The sequence below is a fragment of the Danio aesculapii genome, chromosome 20 (assembly GCF_903798145.1).
Source record: "Danio aesculapii chromosome 20, fDanAes4.1, whole genome shotgun sequence".
NCBI lineage: Eukaryota > Metazoa > Chordata > Actinopteri > Cypriniformes > Danionidae > Danio > Danio aesculapii.
This window is the reverse complement of record NC_079454.1, coordinates 51,725,841-51,743,340: the sequence shown is the minus strand read 5'-3', so window position 1 is coordinate 51,743,340 and position 17,500 is coordinate 51,725,841. Positions and strand designations below refer to the sequence as shown.

The 17,500-nt window shown below is 31.9% G+C and overlaps 1 protein-coding gene across 1 annotated transcript in view; it reads right to left on the bottom strand.

Annotated features, from left to right (window-relative positions):
* Nucleotides 1-17,500, bottom strand: part of gphnb (gephyrin b) — a 156,140-nt gene that overhangs the window by 59,980 nt on the left and 78,660 nt on the right. Inside the window, exons 7-8 of the mRNA XM_056480644.1 lie at nucleotides 16,787-17,059; nucleotides 12,194-12,328 (exon numbers count right to left, since the gene is read on the bottom strand). Coding sequence (XP_056336619.1) covers nucleotides 12,194-12,328; nucleotides 16,787-17,059 — 408 coding nt within the window. The remainder of the gene's footprint in view (nucleotides 1-12,193; nucleotides 12,329-16,786; nucleotides 17,060-17,500) is intronic.

Genomic DNA, 17,500 nt, shown 5'->3' with positions numbered 1-17,500 from the left:
ATTCAACCACTTTTAAACAACTTTTACCTTCCGATCAGACCTATTGTATATCTTATACACCACTTTGGTCATGACAAGTTTCATTTTTTGTTTTTAAATTTAGACATTTTAGTAGTTCAAATGTTTAGCAGTTTAATAGTCATCATAACAATATGGAGCTAGATCAGTCTCAGAAATAACAGATTTACAACGTGAAAATTTATACATGCGCAGAACAGTTCACATTTACAAAATCTAATTTGTACATTTGTAAACACACAATTCGTGAATTCACAAGTAAAAATCATAAACATTTTCACTAAATGAATTAGATTTGTGTATTTATGAATCGTGTTTTGAATTTACGAATTGGATTTGCATATTTTTTAATTGTGCTTGAATTTACGAATTGGATTTGCGTATTTATAAATCGTGTTTTGAATTTATGAACTGGTTTTGCATATTTTAAAATTTTGTTTTGAATTTGCAAATTAGATTTGTGTATTTATGAATCGTGTTTTGAATTTACGAATTGGATTTGTGTATTTTTGAATCGTGTTTTGAATTTACGAATTGGATTTGTGTATTTATGAATCGTGTTTTGAATTTGCAAATTAGATTTGTGTATTTTTGAATCGTGTTTTGAATTTACGAATTGGATTTGTGTATTTTTGAATCGTGTTTTGAATTTACGAATTGGATTTGTGTATTTTTGAATCGTGTTTTGAATTTACGAATTAGATTTGTGTATTTTTGAATCGTGTTTTGAATTTACGAATTGGATTTGTGTATTTTTGAATCGTGTTTTGAATTTAAGAATTAGATTTGTGCATTTATGAATCGTGTTTTGAATTACGAATTGGATTTGGGTATTTTTGAATCGTGTTTTGAATTTACGAATTGGATTTGGGTATTTTGTTTCCCAGTGATGGGTTGCGGCTGGAAGGGCATCTGTTGCGTAAAAAATATGCTGGATAAGTCGGCTGTTCATTCCGCTGTGGCGACAACATATTAATAAAGGGACTAAGCCAAAAAGAAAATGATTTGCGTATTTTTGAATCATGTTTTGAACTCACGAATTGGATTTGTTTATTTATAAATCGTGTTTTCAATTTATGAATTGGGTTTGCGTACTTATGAATCATGTTTTCAATTTACGAATTCGATTTGTGTATCTTTAAATCATTCTTTTAACTTACGAATTGGATTTGTGTCTTTTTGAATCGTGTTTTCAATTTACGAATTGGATTTGTGTATTTTTGAATCGTGTTTTGAACTTACGAATTGGATTTGTGTATTTACGAATCATGTTTGAATTTACGAATTGAATTTGCAAATTTTTAAATCATTCTTTTAACTTAAGAATTGGATTTGTGTATTTATGAAACGTGTTTTCAATTTACGAATTGGATTTGTGTGTTTATGAAACGTGTTTTGAATTTACAATTTGGATTTGTGTATTTACGAATCATGTTTGAATTTCCGAATTGCATTTGCGTATTTTTGAATCGTGTTTTGCCCTTGTGAATTGGATTTTGTAAATGTGAATTGTGTTGAATGTATGAAAGTAAGAATTTTATTTAGTAAATGTTTTATTTTTGAGACTGATCTGGCTCCATATCAAAAAGTGTATTCTATGTATTGGAGAGACAGTTAAACTATTAGAGTAAAGGTCTTAAATAGCCATTTAAGTCTTTTAAAGACCCATGGAAGCTCTGATAATTTCAGTGCATAGATTAGAGCAGCATAAACATCATTCAGGTTTGCAATGACACCAGAGCGAGTAAACGATGCCAGAGTTTTGCATGTGCACTGTAAAAAATATCAATACATTAGCAGTTTTCTGTATTTTGTGATACATGTTTTTATTTTTCACATTTATTTCTGCTTTTAAATTGCATTATGGGAGCTTGATCTTTCTTCCAACAACTTTTAACCTTGAAAATAAAAAAACTGATTTTTATGAACATTTGTAATAGTTTAAAGTGCTATATTGTCTAGGTTGGTGTTGTATATTATGCTACAGACACCTTGTAATAAACTGCCAGTACTTTTTTTGTTATTTTACAGACTTATTTCTCTAGATATTATTTCTTATGCATGATATAACTACTAAATTGTCAATAAAAGTCACTTTGTTAAACTGTAGAGTTGAATTTTCAACATCAAAAGTCGACAGAGCGTTCCATAATGCAATTCACAACCAGAAATAACACTTGTGAATCATAAAATACAGATTTTTTTTTTACAGTGTATGTCCAAACTGTACTGTACAAACGTTTTCAATCATATAGGCACAGCACAGTCTCCAAGGCAACACATCCATTCAAATCCACACACAACTATGAAACATGAGCTGGTGAAAAAATGAGTTAAAATTATTTCGATTCCTGCAGCGCTAATAAGATCACGCAAGATTCACGCTTCAGATTAAAGTATCTGACAAATGCAGGAATTATAAACAAGTCAGAGTCAACGCTGAGAAACAAAGCTTCAAAACGACCCCTTAATCTGTTCTTTCAGAGCAGTTTTTACAGTGAGACGCAATCAGTAATGCAATAACAAATGAGAAAATGACAAATGATAGAATTAAAAACAACGAGAATCAACAATATGAAATAAACAGTAGGCTTTTATAATCATTTCAAAGTGTTTTCATTATTGGTGGAAGTCAAAATAAAGAATGAAACAAAAATCGTGCACAGCCCTAGTCATGGTTCTTTGAGAGCAAAGTGCCCTCTGGTGGTTAAATGATATACTGCACATACAGGGAGGATCAGCCTTACATTCAATGTACAGTGGTCCATCTTCATAAATGTAACTTCATGTAATTGAACACTTTTTCAGTTTGAATTTTTTTCAGAATTATTTTTCAGTTGCATTTGTAGCTCCGCCCTCTTTTGAAAAAATCAAAATCTCATTTGAATTTAAAGCGACAGTCACCAAAATGGCACAATTATTACAGTTTTTTTACAGACGCTAGGACAAATTTCTCAATACTTAAGTCACTTTTGCAGAACTCTTGACACAGTGAGCACAACAGAAGTCTATGTGGGCTAAACTGAGGATCAATTCTCATTGTTTTGGCACAAAATGCATTCAATGCCTACATCTCTCAAATTTCACCAACTCTTTTCTCACTCAGACACAACAACTGCCAAAACTCTTTGTACGTACAGGACATTTCGCACATGCTTACATACTGTTTTCAAATCTGTTAAACTTCTGTTCAAAACAATAACATCACAAAGAACTGAATAAAGTTCTTGTGCTGAATTCAACAGCAATGTTTTATTGAAACTCATTTCACATCTAAAATGCAGTTTAACCAGCCAGATTAGCATGACTATTGTATCAGTGGATGGTGTGGATACAAATCCTTGTATTTTGGAATTACTTAAAAATAAAAAATAAAGAAGCAACATAAAATATTGAGGAATTCTGCATCATGTCTGATTCATTTCAGTATCATATATTGCCGTTATAAACAGAGATGTGTCCTTGTTTTACACAAGAAAACACTGTAATGCTACATGTTACAGTTTTCTCTGATTGCTTAAGCACAATTCTGAAATTAAGGCTCATTTTGTCAAAACACCACACACAATTTCCACATCCACACACACAAACAGCAGAACACATCAGAGCTTTTGCAAAATGAAACACTTCATCAAAAAACTTTACAACACTATAACAAAACACACTTTTAACACCGTACAGAACACACACGCTTCATTCAATAGAAATCTGTTTGCTTTATTTACACACTGCGGTAATCAATCTTAAACACTCGCATCATTTTAAACTGACTAATACTGATATAATCAGGGTTTGAGAGGTATTTCTATAAAGTACATGAACATACTAGATTCACCAAACAGTGATAGACTGATAGCTAAATATTGCCCAATCCTAACAAACCATACAACAATGTAAAGCTTATTTATTCAGCTTTCTGGTGATCTATACATTTCAATATAAAAATTAAATTCCATCCCCTGTCTCCTGTTTACCAATCTTCCTCACTTTTGTGCTTCCTCTTCCTCACTGCAACATTGGCTTATTTATTGGAGATTAATAATATTAATATAATTAATATTAATAGGTCCTGTAAAACATGTTTATTGAAGACTAATATTTATAGCTTTACTACTGTAAACATGTTTATTGAAGACTAATATTCATAGCTTTACTACAGTAAACATGTTTATTGAAGACTAATATTTATAGCTTTACTACAGTAAACATGTTTATTGAAGACTAATATTTATAGCTTTACTACTGTAAACATGTTTATTGAAGACTAATATTCATAGCTTTACTACAGTAAACATGTTTATTGAAGACTAATATTTATAGCTTTACTACAGTAAACATGTTTTTTGAAGACTAATATTTACAGCCTTACTATAGTAAACATGTTTATTGAAGACTAATATTTATAGCTTTACTACAGTAAACATGTTTATTGAAGACTAATATTTACAGCTTTACTACAGTAAACATGTTTTTTGAAGACTAATATTCATAGCTTTACTACAGTAAACATGTTTATTGAAGACTAATATTTATAGCTTTACTACAGTAAACATGTTTTTTGAAGACTAATATTTACAGCCTTACTATAGTAAACATGTTTATTGAAGACTAATATTTATAGCTTTACTACAGTAAACATGTTTATTGAAGACTAATATTTACAGCTTTACTACAGTAAACATGTTTATTGAAGACTAATATTTACAGCTTTACTACAGTAAACATGTTTTTTGAAGACTAATATTTACAGCTTTACTACAGTAAACATGTTTATTGAAGACTAATATTTATAGCTTTACTACAGTAAACATGTTTATTAAAGACTAATATTTATAGCTTTACTACTGTAAACATGTTTATTGAAGACTAATATTTATAGCTTTACTACAGTAAACATGTTTATTGAAGACTAATATTTATAGCTTTACTACGGTAAACATGTTTACTGAAGACTAATATTTACAGCTTTACTACGGTAAACATGTTTATTGAAGACTAATATTTATAGCTTTACTACGGTAAACATGTTTATTGAAGACTAATATTTATAGCTTTACTACAGTAAACATGTTTACTGAAGACTAATATTTATAGCTTTACTACGGTAAACATGTTTACTGAAGACTAATATTTATAGCTTTACTACGGTAAACATGTTTACTGAAGACTAATATTTACAGCTTTACTACGGTAAACATGTTTATTGAAGACTAATATTTATAGCTTTACTACGGTAAACATGTTTACTGAAGACTAATATTTACAGCTTTACTACAGTAAACATGTTTATTAAAGACTAATATTTACAGCTTTACTACAGTAAACATGTTTATTGAAGACTAATATTCATAGCTTTACTACAGTAAACATGTTTATTGAAGACTAATATTTATAGCTTTACTACAGTAAACATGTTTATTGAAGACTAATATTTATAGCTTTACTACAGTAAACATGTTTATTGAAGACTAATATTTATAGCTTTACTACAGTAAACATGTTTATTGAAGACTAATATTTATAGCTTTACTACAGTAAACATGTTAATTGAAGACTAATATTTATAGCTTTACTACAGTAAACATGTTTATTGAAGACTAATATTTATAGCTTTACTACAGTAAACATGTTTATTGAAGACTAATATTTATAGCTTTACTACAGTAAACATGTTTATTGAAGACTAATATTTATAGCTTTACTACAGTAAACATGTTAATTGAAGACTAATATTTATAGCTTTACTACAGTAAACATGTTTATTGAAGACTAATATTTATAGCTTTACTACAGTAAACATGTTAATTGAAGACTAATATTTATAGCTTTACTACAGTAAACATGTTTATTGAAGACTAATATTTATAGCTTTACTACAGTAAACATGTTTATTGAAGACTAATATTTATAGCTTTACTACAGTAAACATGTTTATTGAAGACTAATATTTATAGCTTTACTACAGTAAACATGTTTATTGAAGACTAATATTTATAGCTTTACTACAGTAAACATGTTAATTGAAGACTAATATTTATAGCTTTACTACAGTAAACATGTTTATTGAAGACTAATATTTATAGCTTTACTACAGTAAACATGTTTATTGAAGACTAATATTTATAGCTTTACTACAGTAAACATGTTTATTGAAGACTAATATTTATAGCTTTACTACAGTAAACATGTTAATTGAAGACTAATATTTATAGCTTTACTACAGTAAACATGTTTATTGAAGACTAATATTTATAGCTTACTACAGTAAACATGTTTATTGAAGACTAATATTTATAGCTTTACTACAGTAAACATGTTTATTGAAGACTAATATTTATAGCTTTACTACAGTAAACATGTTAATTGAAGACTAATATTTATAGCTTTACTACAGTAAACATGTTTATTGAAGACTAATATTTATAGCTTTACTACAGTAAACATGTTAACTGAAGACTAATAGTTTATATGTATTGATTTTATTTTTATTGTGGTTCCAGCTGATTGGTGTGTCTACAGTTTTTCAGCAGTGTGTGTGCACACCTGGTGGCTGTGTTTAACCTATGGTTCATGTGTGTGTTCATGTGAAGGCCTTCACTTTGAAATTGCAAGGAAATTCCATTAAGAAAAATTCCTGTGTCAAAAGCATCCAAGTGTGTTTAGTGATTTGCAAATCACTGTGTGTAACGTTTTGCAAAAAGTGTGAAGCTGACAATGTGCTTACAGTTGTGCAGATCTAGCCTTGTGTTTTGCTCCTTGAGTGTACGGTTTTGCTAATTGTGAGAAGCGTTTAGTTTTAGCGTGTTAGCAATCATGAAAAACTGTATTAGTGTTTTTAGCTCATTGTGACAAAGTGTGTATGTCGGCTGTCAACCATTGCTAGTGTTCTGGAAGAATGAGTTTGTTTGAGACCTGAATAGTGGTTTGGTAGTTGTAGTGCATTTTGAATGTGAAATGAGCTGCTTTACCAAGCTGAAGGTCGGTTAGAAGAATTGTGTGAAGAGTTTTGCAAAAGTGACCTAAGTACTGAGAAATGCATCTTAGCGTCTGTAAAAAAACTGCAATTTAACCACTTTATCTCATAGCAAAAAGGCCTGAAAATAAATTAATGACGGAAAATCATTCAACTAAGTTAAAAAAATCTCAAATCAAGAATAATAATAATAAAAAACCTTATAGCCCTTTTTCTACATGAAGAGGTCTCATTAAAATGTGATTATTTTAGGTGTGGAAATGCCATGTAAACCAATCAAATCTTGTTAAACACATTTTAATCAATATAAAGTCATAAATCCAGCAACTTTGCTACTTTTATGATGATTTAATATGTACAAATAAATAAATACCTTTAAAATATTTAATAAATATTTATTTATTAAGTCTGGCAGCGCGGCGACGCAGTGGGTAGCGATGTCGCCTCACAGCAAGAAGGTCACTGGTTTGAGCCTCAGCTGGGCCAGTTGGCGTTTCTGTGTGGAGTTTGCATGTTCTTCCTGTGTTGGCGTGGGTTTCCTCCAGGTGCTCCGGTTTTCCCCACAGTCCAAACACATGCACTATAGGGGGAATTGGGTAAGCTAAATTGGTCGTAGTGTATGTGTGTGAATGAATGTGTATGGGTGTTTCCCAGTACTGAGTTGCAGCTGAAAGGGCATCCGCTGCGTAAAACATATGCTGGATAAGTTGGCGGTTCATTCCACTGTGGGGACCGCTGATAAATAAAGGGACTAAGCCGAAAAGAATCAATGAATGAATGAACGAAAATGAATGAATATATTTAGCCCTCCTATGAAATTTAAATTCCTGTTCAAATATTTTAATATTGGGACATTTAGATCACTTTAGAGGAACATATCAAATATTTCTGAAATATAGTGATATTTTACAGAGCAAGGACAATTTTTCAATGTATTATATTTTGGAAAAATGCATTTTAGTTTGACTGGAATAAAAACAAATGCATTTCTTTTCTTGCATTAGTTTAATTCCAGTTTTAATCTAATGTTATTAGCCAGTCATTATTTAAAAATAAAATATTATGTATTGTTCTCTTGGGAAAGACAAAAAAAGTTAGTTATTAGAAGTTAGTTATGAAAACTATTGTTTAAATATGTGCTGAAAAAAATCTCTCCAGCCTCGTTTGTAGCTATTCCATTAAACTACAGATGCCAGAAGACAAGCTCAAAAAAATAAATAAACCTAAGAGATTTTTATTAATCTCTTAATCAAACTAACAAATTAAAAACAATAAATGAATAAAAACAGAAGTAAATGTGTGCAGCTGGTAGAACATCCGCTGTGTAAAACATATGCCAGAGTAGTTGGCGGCTCATTCCGCTGTGGCGACCCCTGATAAATCAGGGACTTAAGGCTGATTTATATTTCTGTGTTGAGTAATCGGCGTGACTCACGACGCCTGTCTTTCACGTAGTCGTGCATTTATACTTCTGCATGCTGTTTGTGTTGCTCTGCAATAACACTTCTGAAATGCTAGCTGGCAGTAGGCTTTGATGTTCCTCTTTGACATGTTTTTTCTGAACGCTACCTTAATGTACAAGTAGCTCAAACTCGCTCACTCAGAGGCGGTAACCGGTGGATGTACTTTACAAACAACTTTAATCATAAGGTTAACACAAAACAACAGTTTCCATCTGGAGCTCCTTCATGGGACTCCACACTTGTAAACACTCGCTCCAAAGGGTTTGCGGAGCTCTTGGTCCCGCCCACACTTGTCAATGATACCAAGTCGTCCAATCAAGAGCATGCGCTATGCATTGTTGCGATGTGTAGTTACATTTTTTGAGAGGTGCACGTCGGCATCTGCATCAGCCACAGCAACCACACAAAAGCTGCACTGGAGCATACATGTGTACTTGACGCAGAATTATAAATGTAACTACACGTCGCAACGACATGTACCGCAAGCTCTGTGATTGGTCAGCTTGGTACCGGTGACGAGAGTGGGTGGTGCTGAGAACCACGAGCCCACGGAGTGAGTGTTTACAAGTGTGGAGTCCCGTGAAGGAGCTCCAGATGGAAACTGTTGTTTTGTGTTTACCTTATGATTAAAGTTGTAGCACGTCAGCCGGTTCTCATCTCTGAATGAGCGAGATTAAGCTATTTGTGGCATTTAGAAAATACAAACAAAATACCCACGAAGAAACTCGACACAGAGACACATAAAATCCTGCTGCCAGTTAGTGTTTTGGAAGTGTTATTGCAGAGCAACACAAACAACACGCAGAAGTATAAATGCACGACTATGCACAAAGCAGGCGCTGTGGGTCACACTGATCACTTAATGCAGAAATATAAATCAGCCTTAAGCTTAAGAAAAATGAAAAAGTGCAGTTTTTTAAACTAATTTCGAGAGGAGCACGTGATATGATTGATCACAGCTGGTCCCTCATCAGTACTCAGCAATTATCCAATCGGATTGATCCAACCCTACTATAAATAGATCGATTTCACCTTACTGACTCATCTTCGTTTTGGACGAATCCCCCCTTCCACTCCATCTCCTTCTTTACCAAGGGGAGCTCTCGAGACCTACCTGATCTCGGACCCCCTTACATGCCCATTGACCAGACAGGAGCCCTGGGTTCAATTATCTCTTCCGGTTCGCTTCCGAGAGAGAATGCCAAACCTGATAATAATGTCAAGCATATCTAAGTGAAAACTCTTGAAATAAATTTGTGTTTGTAATTAGAGTAGTCTAGTATGCGCTGAAGCAGAAAGCTGTGGACTAGGCATGGTATGAAAACCGGTTTCAAGGTTTATCGCGGTTTGGAAAAGTCAAGGTCAATGTTGTGAACTGTAGCCTGGAGACCCTACTGCACGCTCAGACCTGCACTTCCAGACCTACCTGGTCTGAGCTTGCAGTGGCAAGATGCAGTCTTGCTGCAGTCTGTAATCATGATGACGTACTAGACCAGGTCCACTACGTGGTGGACATTGTACCGCCCGCTAAGATAATACCCATGCTACTGTGATCTTTGGGTTTAGGGAAGGGCAGGTGTAGGCGATTGTCCATTACGTAGTGGACCTGGTCCATCAACCTGCGGGCTGCAGTGAGGACTGTCTCTGTAGTTGGGTCTCCGGACCTGCTGTTTCACCTGACCCAACAACAGCTGGCACTGTCTGAGAAAAAGTGCTGATGTGAGCGTGCAGGACTGAAAAACTGCTAAAATGTTCTGTTATACCATTCCTGTGGTACGTGTCTTTTTTAGTTTTTTTGTACAACAGTATCTCCAGCAGCAAAAGACCATCACACAAGAAAATACAGTCAAGTCAAGTCAAGTCTAGTCTAGTCTAGTCTAGTCTAGTCTAGTCTAGTCTAGTCTAGTCTAGTCTAGTCTAGTCTAGTCTAGTCTAGTCTAGTCAAGTCAAGTCAAGTCAAGTCAAGTCAAGTCAAGTCTAGTCTAGTCTAGTCTAGTCTAGTCTAGTCAAGTCTAGTCTAGTCTAGTCTAGTCTAGTCAAGTCTAGTCTAGTCTAGTCTAGTCTAGTCTAGTCTAGTCAAGTCTAGTCTACACTGAAAAAAATGATTTAAAGATGATTCCTTGGATTTACTTAATTTCTTTACGTTAAGTGGTTGTAAACTATTTTTTTGAGCTAAATTTAAACAAACAAATTAAGTTGAACATTGTTAAATTTAATTTGTTTGTTTAAATTCAACACAAATAAATTGTTTGCAACAGTTTTGCATGCAACACTTTTTTCAGTGTAGTCTAGTCTAGTCAAGTCAAGTCAAGTCAAGTCAAGTCAAGTCAAGTCAAGTCAAGTCAAGTCAAGTCAAGTCAAGTCTCGTCTCGTCTAGTCTAGTCTAGTCTAGTCAAGTCAAGTCTAGTCTAGTCTAGTCTAGTCAAGTCAAGTCAAGTCAAGTCAAGTCAAGTCAAGTCAAGTCAAAGTTTATGTATAAAGCGCTTTTTAAAAACAACAAGTTCTTACCAAAGTGCTGTACACACTTACACTATCTAAAACAAAGGACAAATACAACAGACACTTGACTCTCATATGGTATTAAAAGCCAAAGAATAAAAATGGGTTTTAAAACAGAAAGGGTTGCGGCCTGCCTAACATAGGGAGGCAAATTATTCCAAAGTGTGGGGGCCACCACTGCAAAGGCACGGTCCAACCCTGGTTTTTAACCTTGCGCGTGGAACAGCCAATAGCAGATGATCAGCACATCTAAGTGCCATTGATGGAGTGTACAATTGGATTAATGAGGACAAGTATCTTGGTGCTAGTCCATTTAGGCATTTAAACACCAAACCTAGAATCTTAAAATGTATCCTAAACTGTACAAGAAGCCAATGAAGAGAAGCCAGTATGGGTGTAATGGGCTCCCGTTTGCGTGTCCCTGTCAGCAAACGAGCAGCAGCATTCTGCACCCTCTGCAGACGAGTAATGGAGGTATGGCTAAATCCCACATAGAGGGTCTCACAATAAGCTAGCCGAGTCGAGATAAAAATATGTATTACCCTTTCAAAGTCGTTAAAAGACTTTAATTTTGATAATTGCCTCAACTGGAAAAAAAACTAGCTTTAATTACCGAATTAATCTGTTTATCCAGTTTGAAGTCACTATCCATAATAACACCCAGGTTTTTTACATTAGGTTTTACAAAAGGATTTAACACACCAAGATCCACTGGTCAACCCATGGAATAACTTGCTTATAAATCAACATCCCAGCATGCTATAAAGCTGAACAATGCAGTGGCTTTACTTTATATCCAAAGAAACGTCAGATAGCCAGAGACGCCTCTTCAAGTTTTAAGATATCTGTGTCTTTAACACTAAAGAAGACAGCAGAAGTCAATGCCTTATTAGAATTATTTACCCGGACATGTTTACTGCTCCAAAATATCCTAAATGTTTCCTAAAATAAACTATGTTGCGTTCAATAGTAGAAAAGAGTCGTTGTTTTTTACTCAGACATTATACCCAGAACTTATTTTAGAGCAGTAATCACAATACTGTGATATTTTTATCCAAGATTACCATATTGTCAGAGTCTTATACCAGGCCATGCCTACTGTGGACGCACACACAGATGGGATAGTGAGGTTTTGGGGGTGAAAGGTGAAGGTGGAGAACAGCAGCGGGTGAGCAGGAGGGAGGAACAGCAGACAGGAAGCCAACAGTGCAGGACAGGAAACAGGAAGTGCAGAGCTCACCTTGGGGGTGGGACAGGAAGCGGTGGAGAGGCGAGAGGTGGCCTGAGCGCGAGGAGACTCAGACGGCGTGGTGCTCAGAGACGCCGTGTCCCGCGGAAGAACCTGAACGCCCCGCGAGATGATGGAGTCCGGAATCTGATGCACAAAAGAGAATGTTTTATTGTTAATAGCAGTTTATGCAGTAACACTTTACAGTATGGGATACTGTAGTTCGAGAAAGTTCATCCAGGAGACTGTTATCTCAGCATAAAGACAGACTGATTTATTTTCAGACCAATTTAAAGAGACTAAAGAGATTTAATTTGAGAAAACAATCACTGAATGTACTTTATCATGCTTATTAAATGTTTACTTGCAACAAACCATTACAATTAGACACACAACACGGTTATGGGCCATAATAGTTTATTTCAAGCTGACCGAATCAAATATAGCTGATGGAGCATACACTAACCTGCGCATTATTCAGACACAAGATGGCACCAAACCGTCAAAAACACAACAGAAACGAAAACACCTGATGGAGTATACACTAACCTGCACATTAATCAGACACAAGATGGCGGCAAACAATCAAAAACTCAAATTTGACAGAAACGAAAACAGCTGATGGAGTATACACTAACCTGCGCATAATTCATACACAAGATGGCGCCAAACAATCAAAAACACAAAGCTAACAGAAACGAAAACAGCTGATGGAGTATACACTAACCTGCGCATTATTCAGACACAAGATGGAGCCAAACAGTTAAAAACGCAAAGCTGACAGAAACTAAAACAGCTGATGGAGTATACACTAACCTACGCATTATTCAGACACAAGATGGCGCCAAACCATCAAAAAAACAACGCTGACAGAAACGAAAACAGCTGATGGAGTATACACTAACCTGCGCTTTATTTAGACATAAGATGGTGCCAAACAGTCAAAAACACAAAGCTGACAGAAACTGAAACAGCTGATGAAGTATTCACTAACCTGCGCATTATTTAGATGCAAGATGGAACCAAACAATCAAAAAATTTATGCAAAGCTGACTGAAACAAAAACAGCTGATGTAGTATACACTAACCTGCGCAATATTTGGTCGCAAGATAGCGCCAAACAGTCAAAAACATGGCGAAGACAGCGAGAATATAAATAAGGATTTACTATCATGAACAAACAATGTACAATGCATTTATTACAGTATTTACTTAAAGCAAAGTCCCTTTAAGGCAAGCCGTTTCACTCGGTGGCCTCTTTGAAACACTCACTGAGTGTGCTCAGGCATTCTGTTTGAATGGAAAAACATCAAATTCTCCAAAACTACTTGCCAAGCTTACGATTACATTTCATACAACTAATAACCAATAAAATTAAACAACAACTGTCTATTTAGTTTAATTTCTAAATGTTTGTATCACACAAAATCTGCAGAAACTCACGTCCGAGCCCTTCCCCTTCATTCGCCATATATCGATTGCCAATTGGCTCCTGTACTAGAAGGCGGGGCTTCTTATATTGACAGTTGCACTTTTCCCCATTCAAAAGTATACGAGGGACATGTCTTGCGTATTCTATAGTCTTTGCTTAAAGTTAATGGAAATACAGTTGCTCGTTGTTAGTTCATGTTAACTCACAGTGCATTAACTAATATTATTACATGACTGTCTGGACAAATCAAAGGTTTGTGTTTTTGACTGTTTGGCGCCATCTTGTGTCTGAATAATGCGCAGGTTAGTGCATACTCCATCAGCTGTTTTCGTTTGTCAGCTTTGTGTTTTTGACTGTTTGGCGCCATCTTGTGTCTGAATAATGCACAGGTTGGTGTATACTCCATCAGCTGTTTTCGTTTCTGTCAGTATTGTGTTTTTGACGGTTTGGCGTTATCTTGTGTTTGAATAATGCGCAGGTTGGTGTATACTCCATCAGCTGTTTTAGTTTCTGTCAGCTTTGTGTTTTTGTCTGTTTGGCGCCATCCTGTGTCTGAATAATGCACAGGTTAGTGTATACTCCATCAGCTGTTTTCGTTTCTGTCAGCTTTGTGTTTTTGTCTGTTTGGCGCCATCTTGTGTCTGAATAATGCACAGGTTAGTGTATACTCCATCAGCTGTTTTCGTTTCTGTCAGCTTTGTGCTTTTGACTGTTTGGCGCCATCTTGTGACTGAATTTTTGGAGGTTAGTGTATACTCTATCAGTTGTTTTCATTTCTGTCAGCGTTGCATTTAATAAAAAAAACAAAAAACTGTTATGGCTCAGGACAATGATTTGTGTCTAATTTTAAAGTTTTTTTAGGCAAATAGTAGTGTCATAAGTAGGATAAAGTGCAAATTTTATACCATGGTTATTTGATAGCGCTTTCACAAATTATCATTCCAAAGCAGCTTGACAAACAGTGCATGTTATTACATTATAGTCAAAATCAGAATAGTTGTGTATAGGTTGACAGTATATAAACATATCTAACCTGCAGTTATACGGTATATAATGTAGCCTCCTTCCAAAAAAGGTGTATGACACATTCTCAATTTTTTTATACTTTTGCAACATGTTTTTGAATGTGTACTCACACACACTAGTTGCAACAATTACAAATAGACCCTTTTTTGCTTATACAATGGGGTGAATTATTGTTCAAGTGACATTACATACTGTATGAGGAAGACAACAATCAGACAGATGATGATGAAGATGATGATGACAATCACTCAAGGAGCTGCAGCACACATGACATTTTATGATGAAAATGACACCTGCAAATGTCCAACAAAGACATGTCAAATAACCACAAATGAAATGAAATGAAATGAAATAATATAATATAATATAATATAATATAATATAATATAATATAATATAACATAATATAATATAATATAATATAATATTAGTATAATATAATATAATATAATATAATATAATATAATATAATATAATATAATAAAGTATAATATAATAATATAATATAATATAATATAATATAATATAATATAATATATATAATATAATAAAGTATAATATAACATAATATAATATAATAAAGTATAATATAATATAATATAATATAATATAATATAATATAATATAATATAATATAATATAATAAAGTATAATATAACATAATATAATATAATAAAGTATAATATAATATAATATAATATAACATAATATAATATAAAATAATATAATATAATATAATATAATATTAGTATAATATAATATAATATAATATAATATAATATAATATAATATAATATAATAAAGTATAATATAACATAATATAATATAATATAATATAATATTAGTATAATATAATATAATATAATATAATATAATATAATATAATATAATATAATAAAGTATAATATAATATAATATAATATAATATAATATAATATAATATAATATAATATAATATAATATAATATAATAAAGTATAATATAACATAATATAATATAATAAAGTATAATATAATATAATATAATATAATATAATATAATATATATAATATAATATAATATAATATAAATAATATACTATAATATAATAAGTATAATATAACATAATATAATATAATAAAGTATAATATAATATAATATAATATAACATAATATATATAAAATAATATAATATAATATAATATAATATTAGTATAATATAATATAATATAATATAATATAATATAATATAATATAATATAATAAAGTATAATATAATATAATATAATATAATATAATATAATATAATATAATATAATATAATATAATATAATATAATATATATAATATAATAATATAATAAAGTATAATATAACATAATATAATATAATAAAGTATAATATAATATAATATAATATAATATAATATAATATAATATAATATAATATAATATAATAAAGTATAATATAATATAATATAATATAATATAATATAATATAAAATAATATAAAATAATATAATATAATATAATATAATATAATATAATGTAATATAATATATATAATATAATATAATATAATATAATATAAATAATATAATATAATATAATATAATATAATATAATATAATATAATATAATATAATATAATATAAAATAATATAATATAATATAAAATAATATAATAATATAATATAATATAATATAATATAATATAATATAATATTAAATAATATGATATAATATAATATATAATATAATATAATATAATATAATATAATATAATATAATATAATATTAAATAATATGATATAATATAATATTAAATAATATGATATAATATAATATAATATAATATAATAAAGTATAATATAATATAATATAATATAATATAATATAATATAATATAATAATATAATATAATAAAGTATAATATAATATAATATAATATAATATAATATAATATAATATAATATAATATAATATAATATAATATAATATAATATAATATCAAACAGTAAAATCTTCAAGGACTGTGGCTCCTGGTGATAATTCTAATTCAACATTGCAGATCGTTGTGATGTGACTATCGTACATGCACACATTACGATATCGATGCTAAAACGATATATTGTGCAGCCTTTATGTTCACATCGATCTCAATTTTTACCTTGGCAGCGATGGATGCAGCGGTGATGTGCGAGGAGGAGCTGTCCTCTGTGGACGCCACACCACTGTCCTTCTTCTCCTCCTCCTCTTCCTCACACTGGACGCCCTTGTCCTCCGTCTGCCGGTGCGGGCTGCTGGCGGGCAGTGGGGACAGCGGTGGCGGAGGGGACGGCAGGTCCTCCAGCTCATTTGGAATCTCCTTCACTTTCACTACTGCTTCCCGCAGCAGGTCGATCGCATGCGGGAGAGCCGGCAGGATGAACTGGAAGCATTCCTGAAGATAAATCAAGAGAAAACAAGCTTAAAGTCCCTCTGGAATCAAAATTAAGTTGTTTAGATGTTAGTATCTTCAGGTCGCACTTTTAGCTTAGCTTAGCATAAATCATTGAATCGGATTAGACCATTAGCATCTTGCAAAAAATAGTATTTTTTTTTTTAAGTAATTCAATAATTCATTTAAATATTTTTTTCTATTTTCCACTCCATTCAGCATATTTCCATGTCACACTTTTAGCTTAGCTTAGCATAAATCATTGAATCGGATTAGACCATTAGCATCACACAAAAAAACTTAAAAAACGTTTTGATAATTTTCCTATTTAAAGCTTCTGTAGTTACATCATGTCCTAAAACTGACAGAAAATAAAAAGCTGCAATTTTCTAGGTCAATCCTTCTAGAAACTATACTATCATTCTGGCAAAATAATCAAGAAAT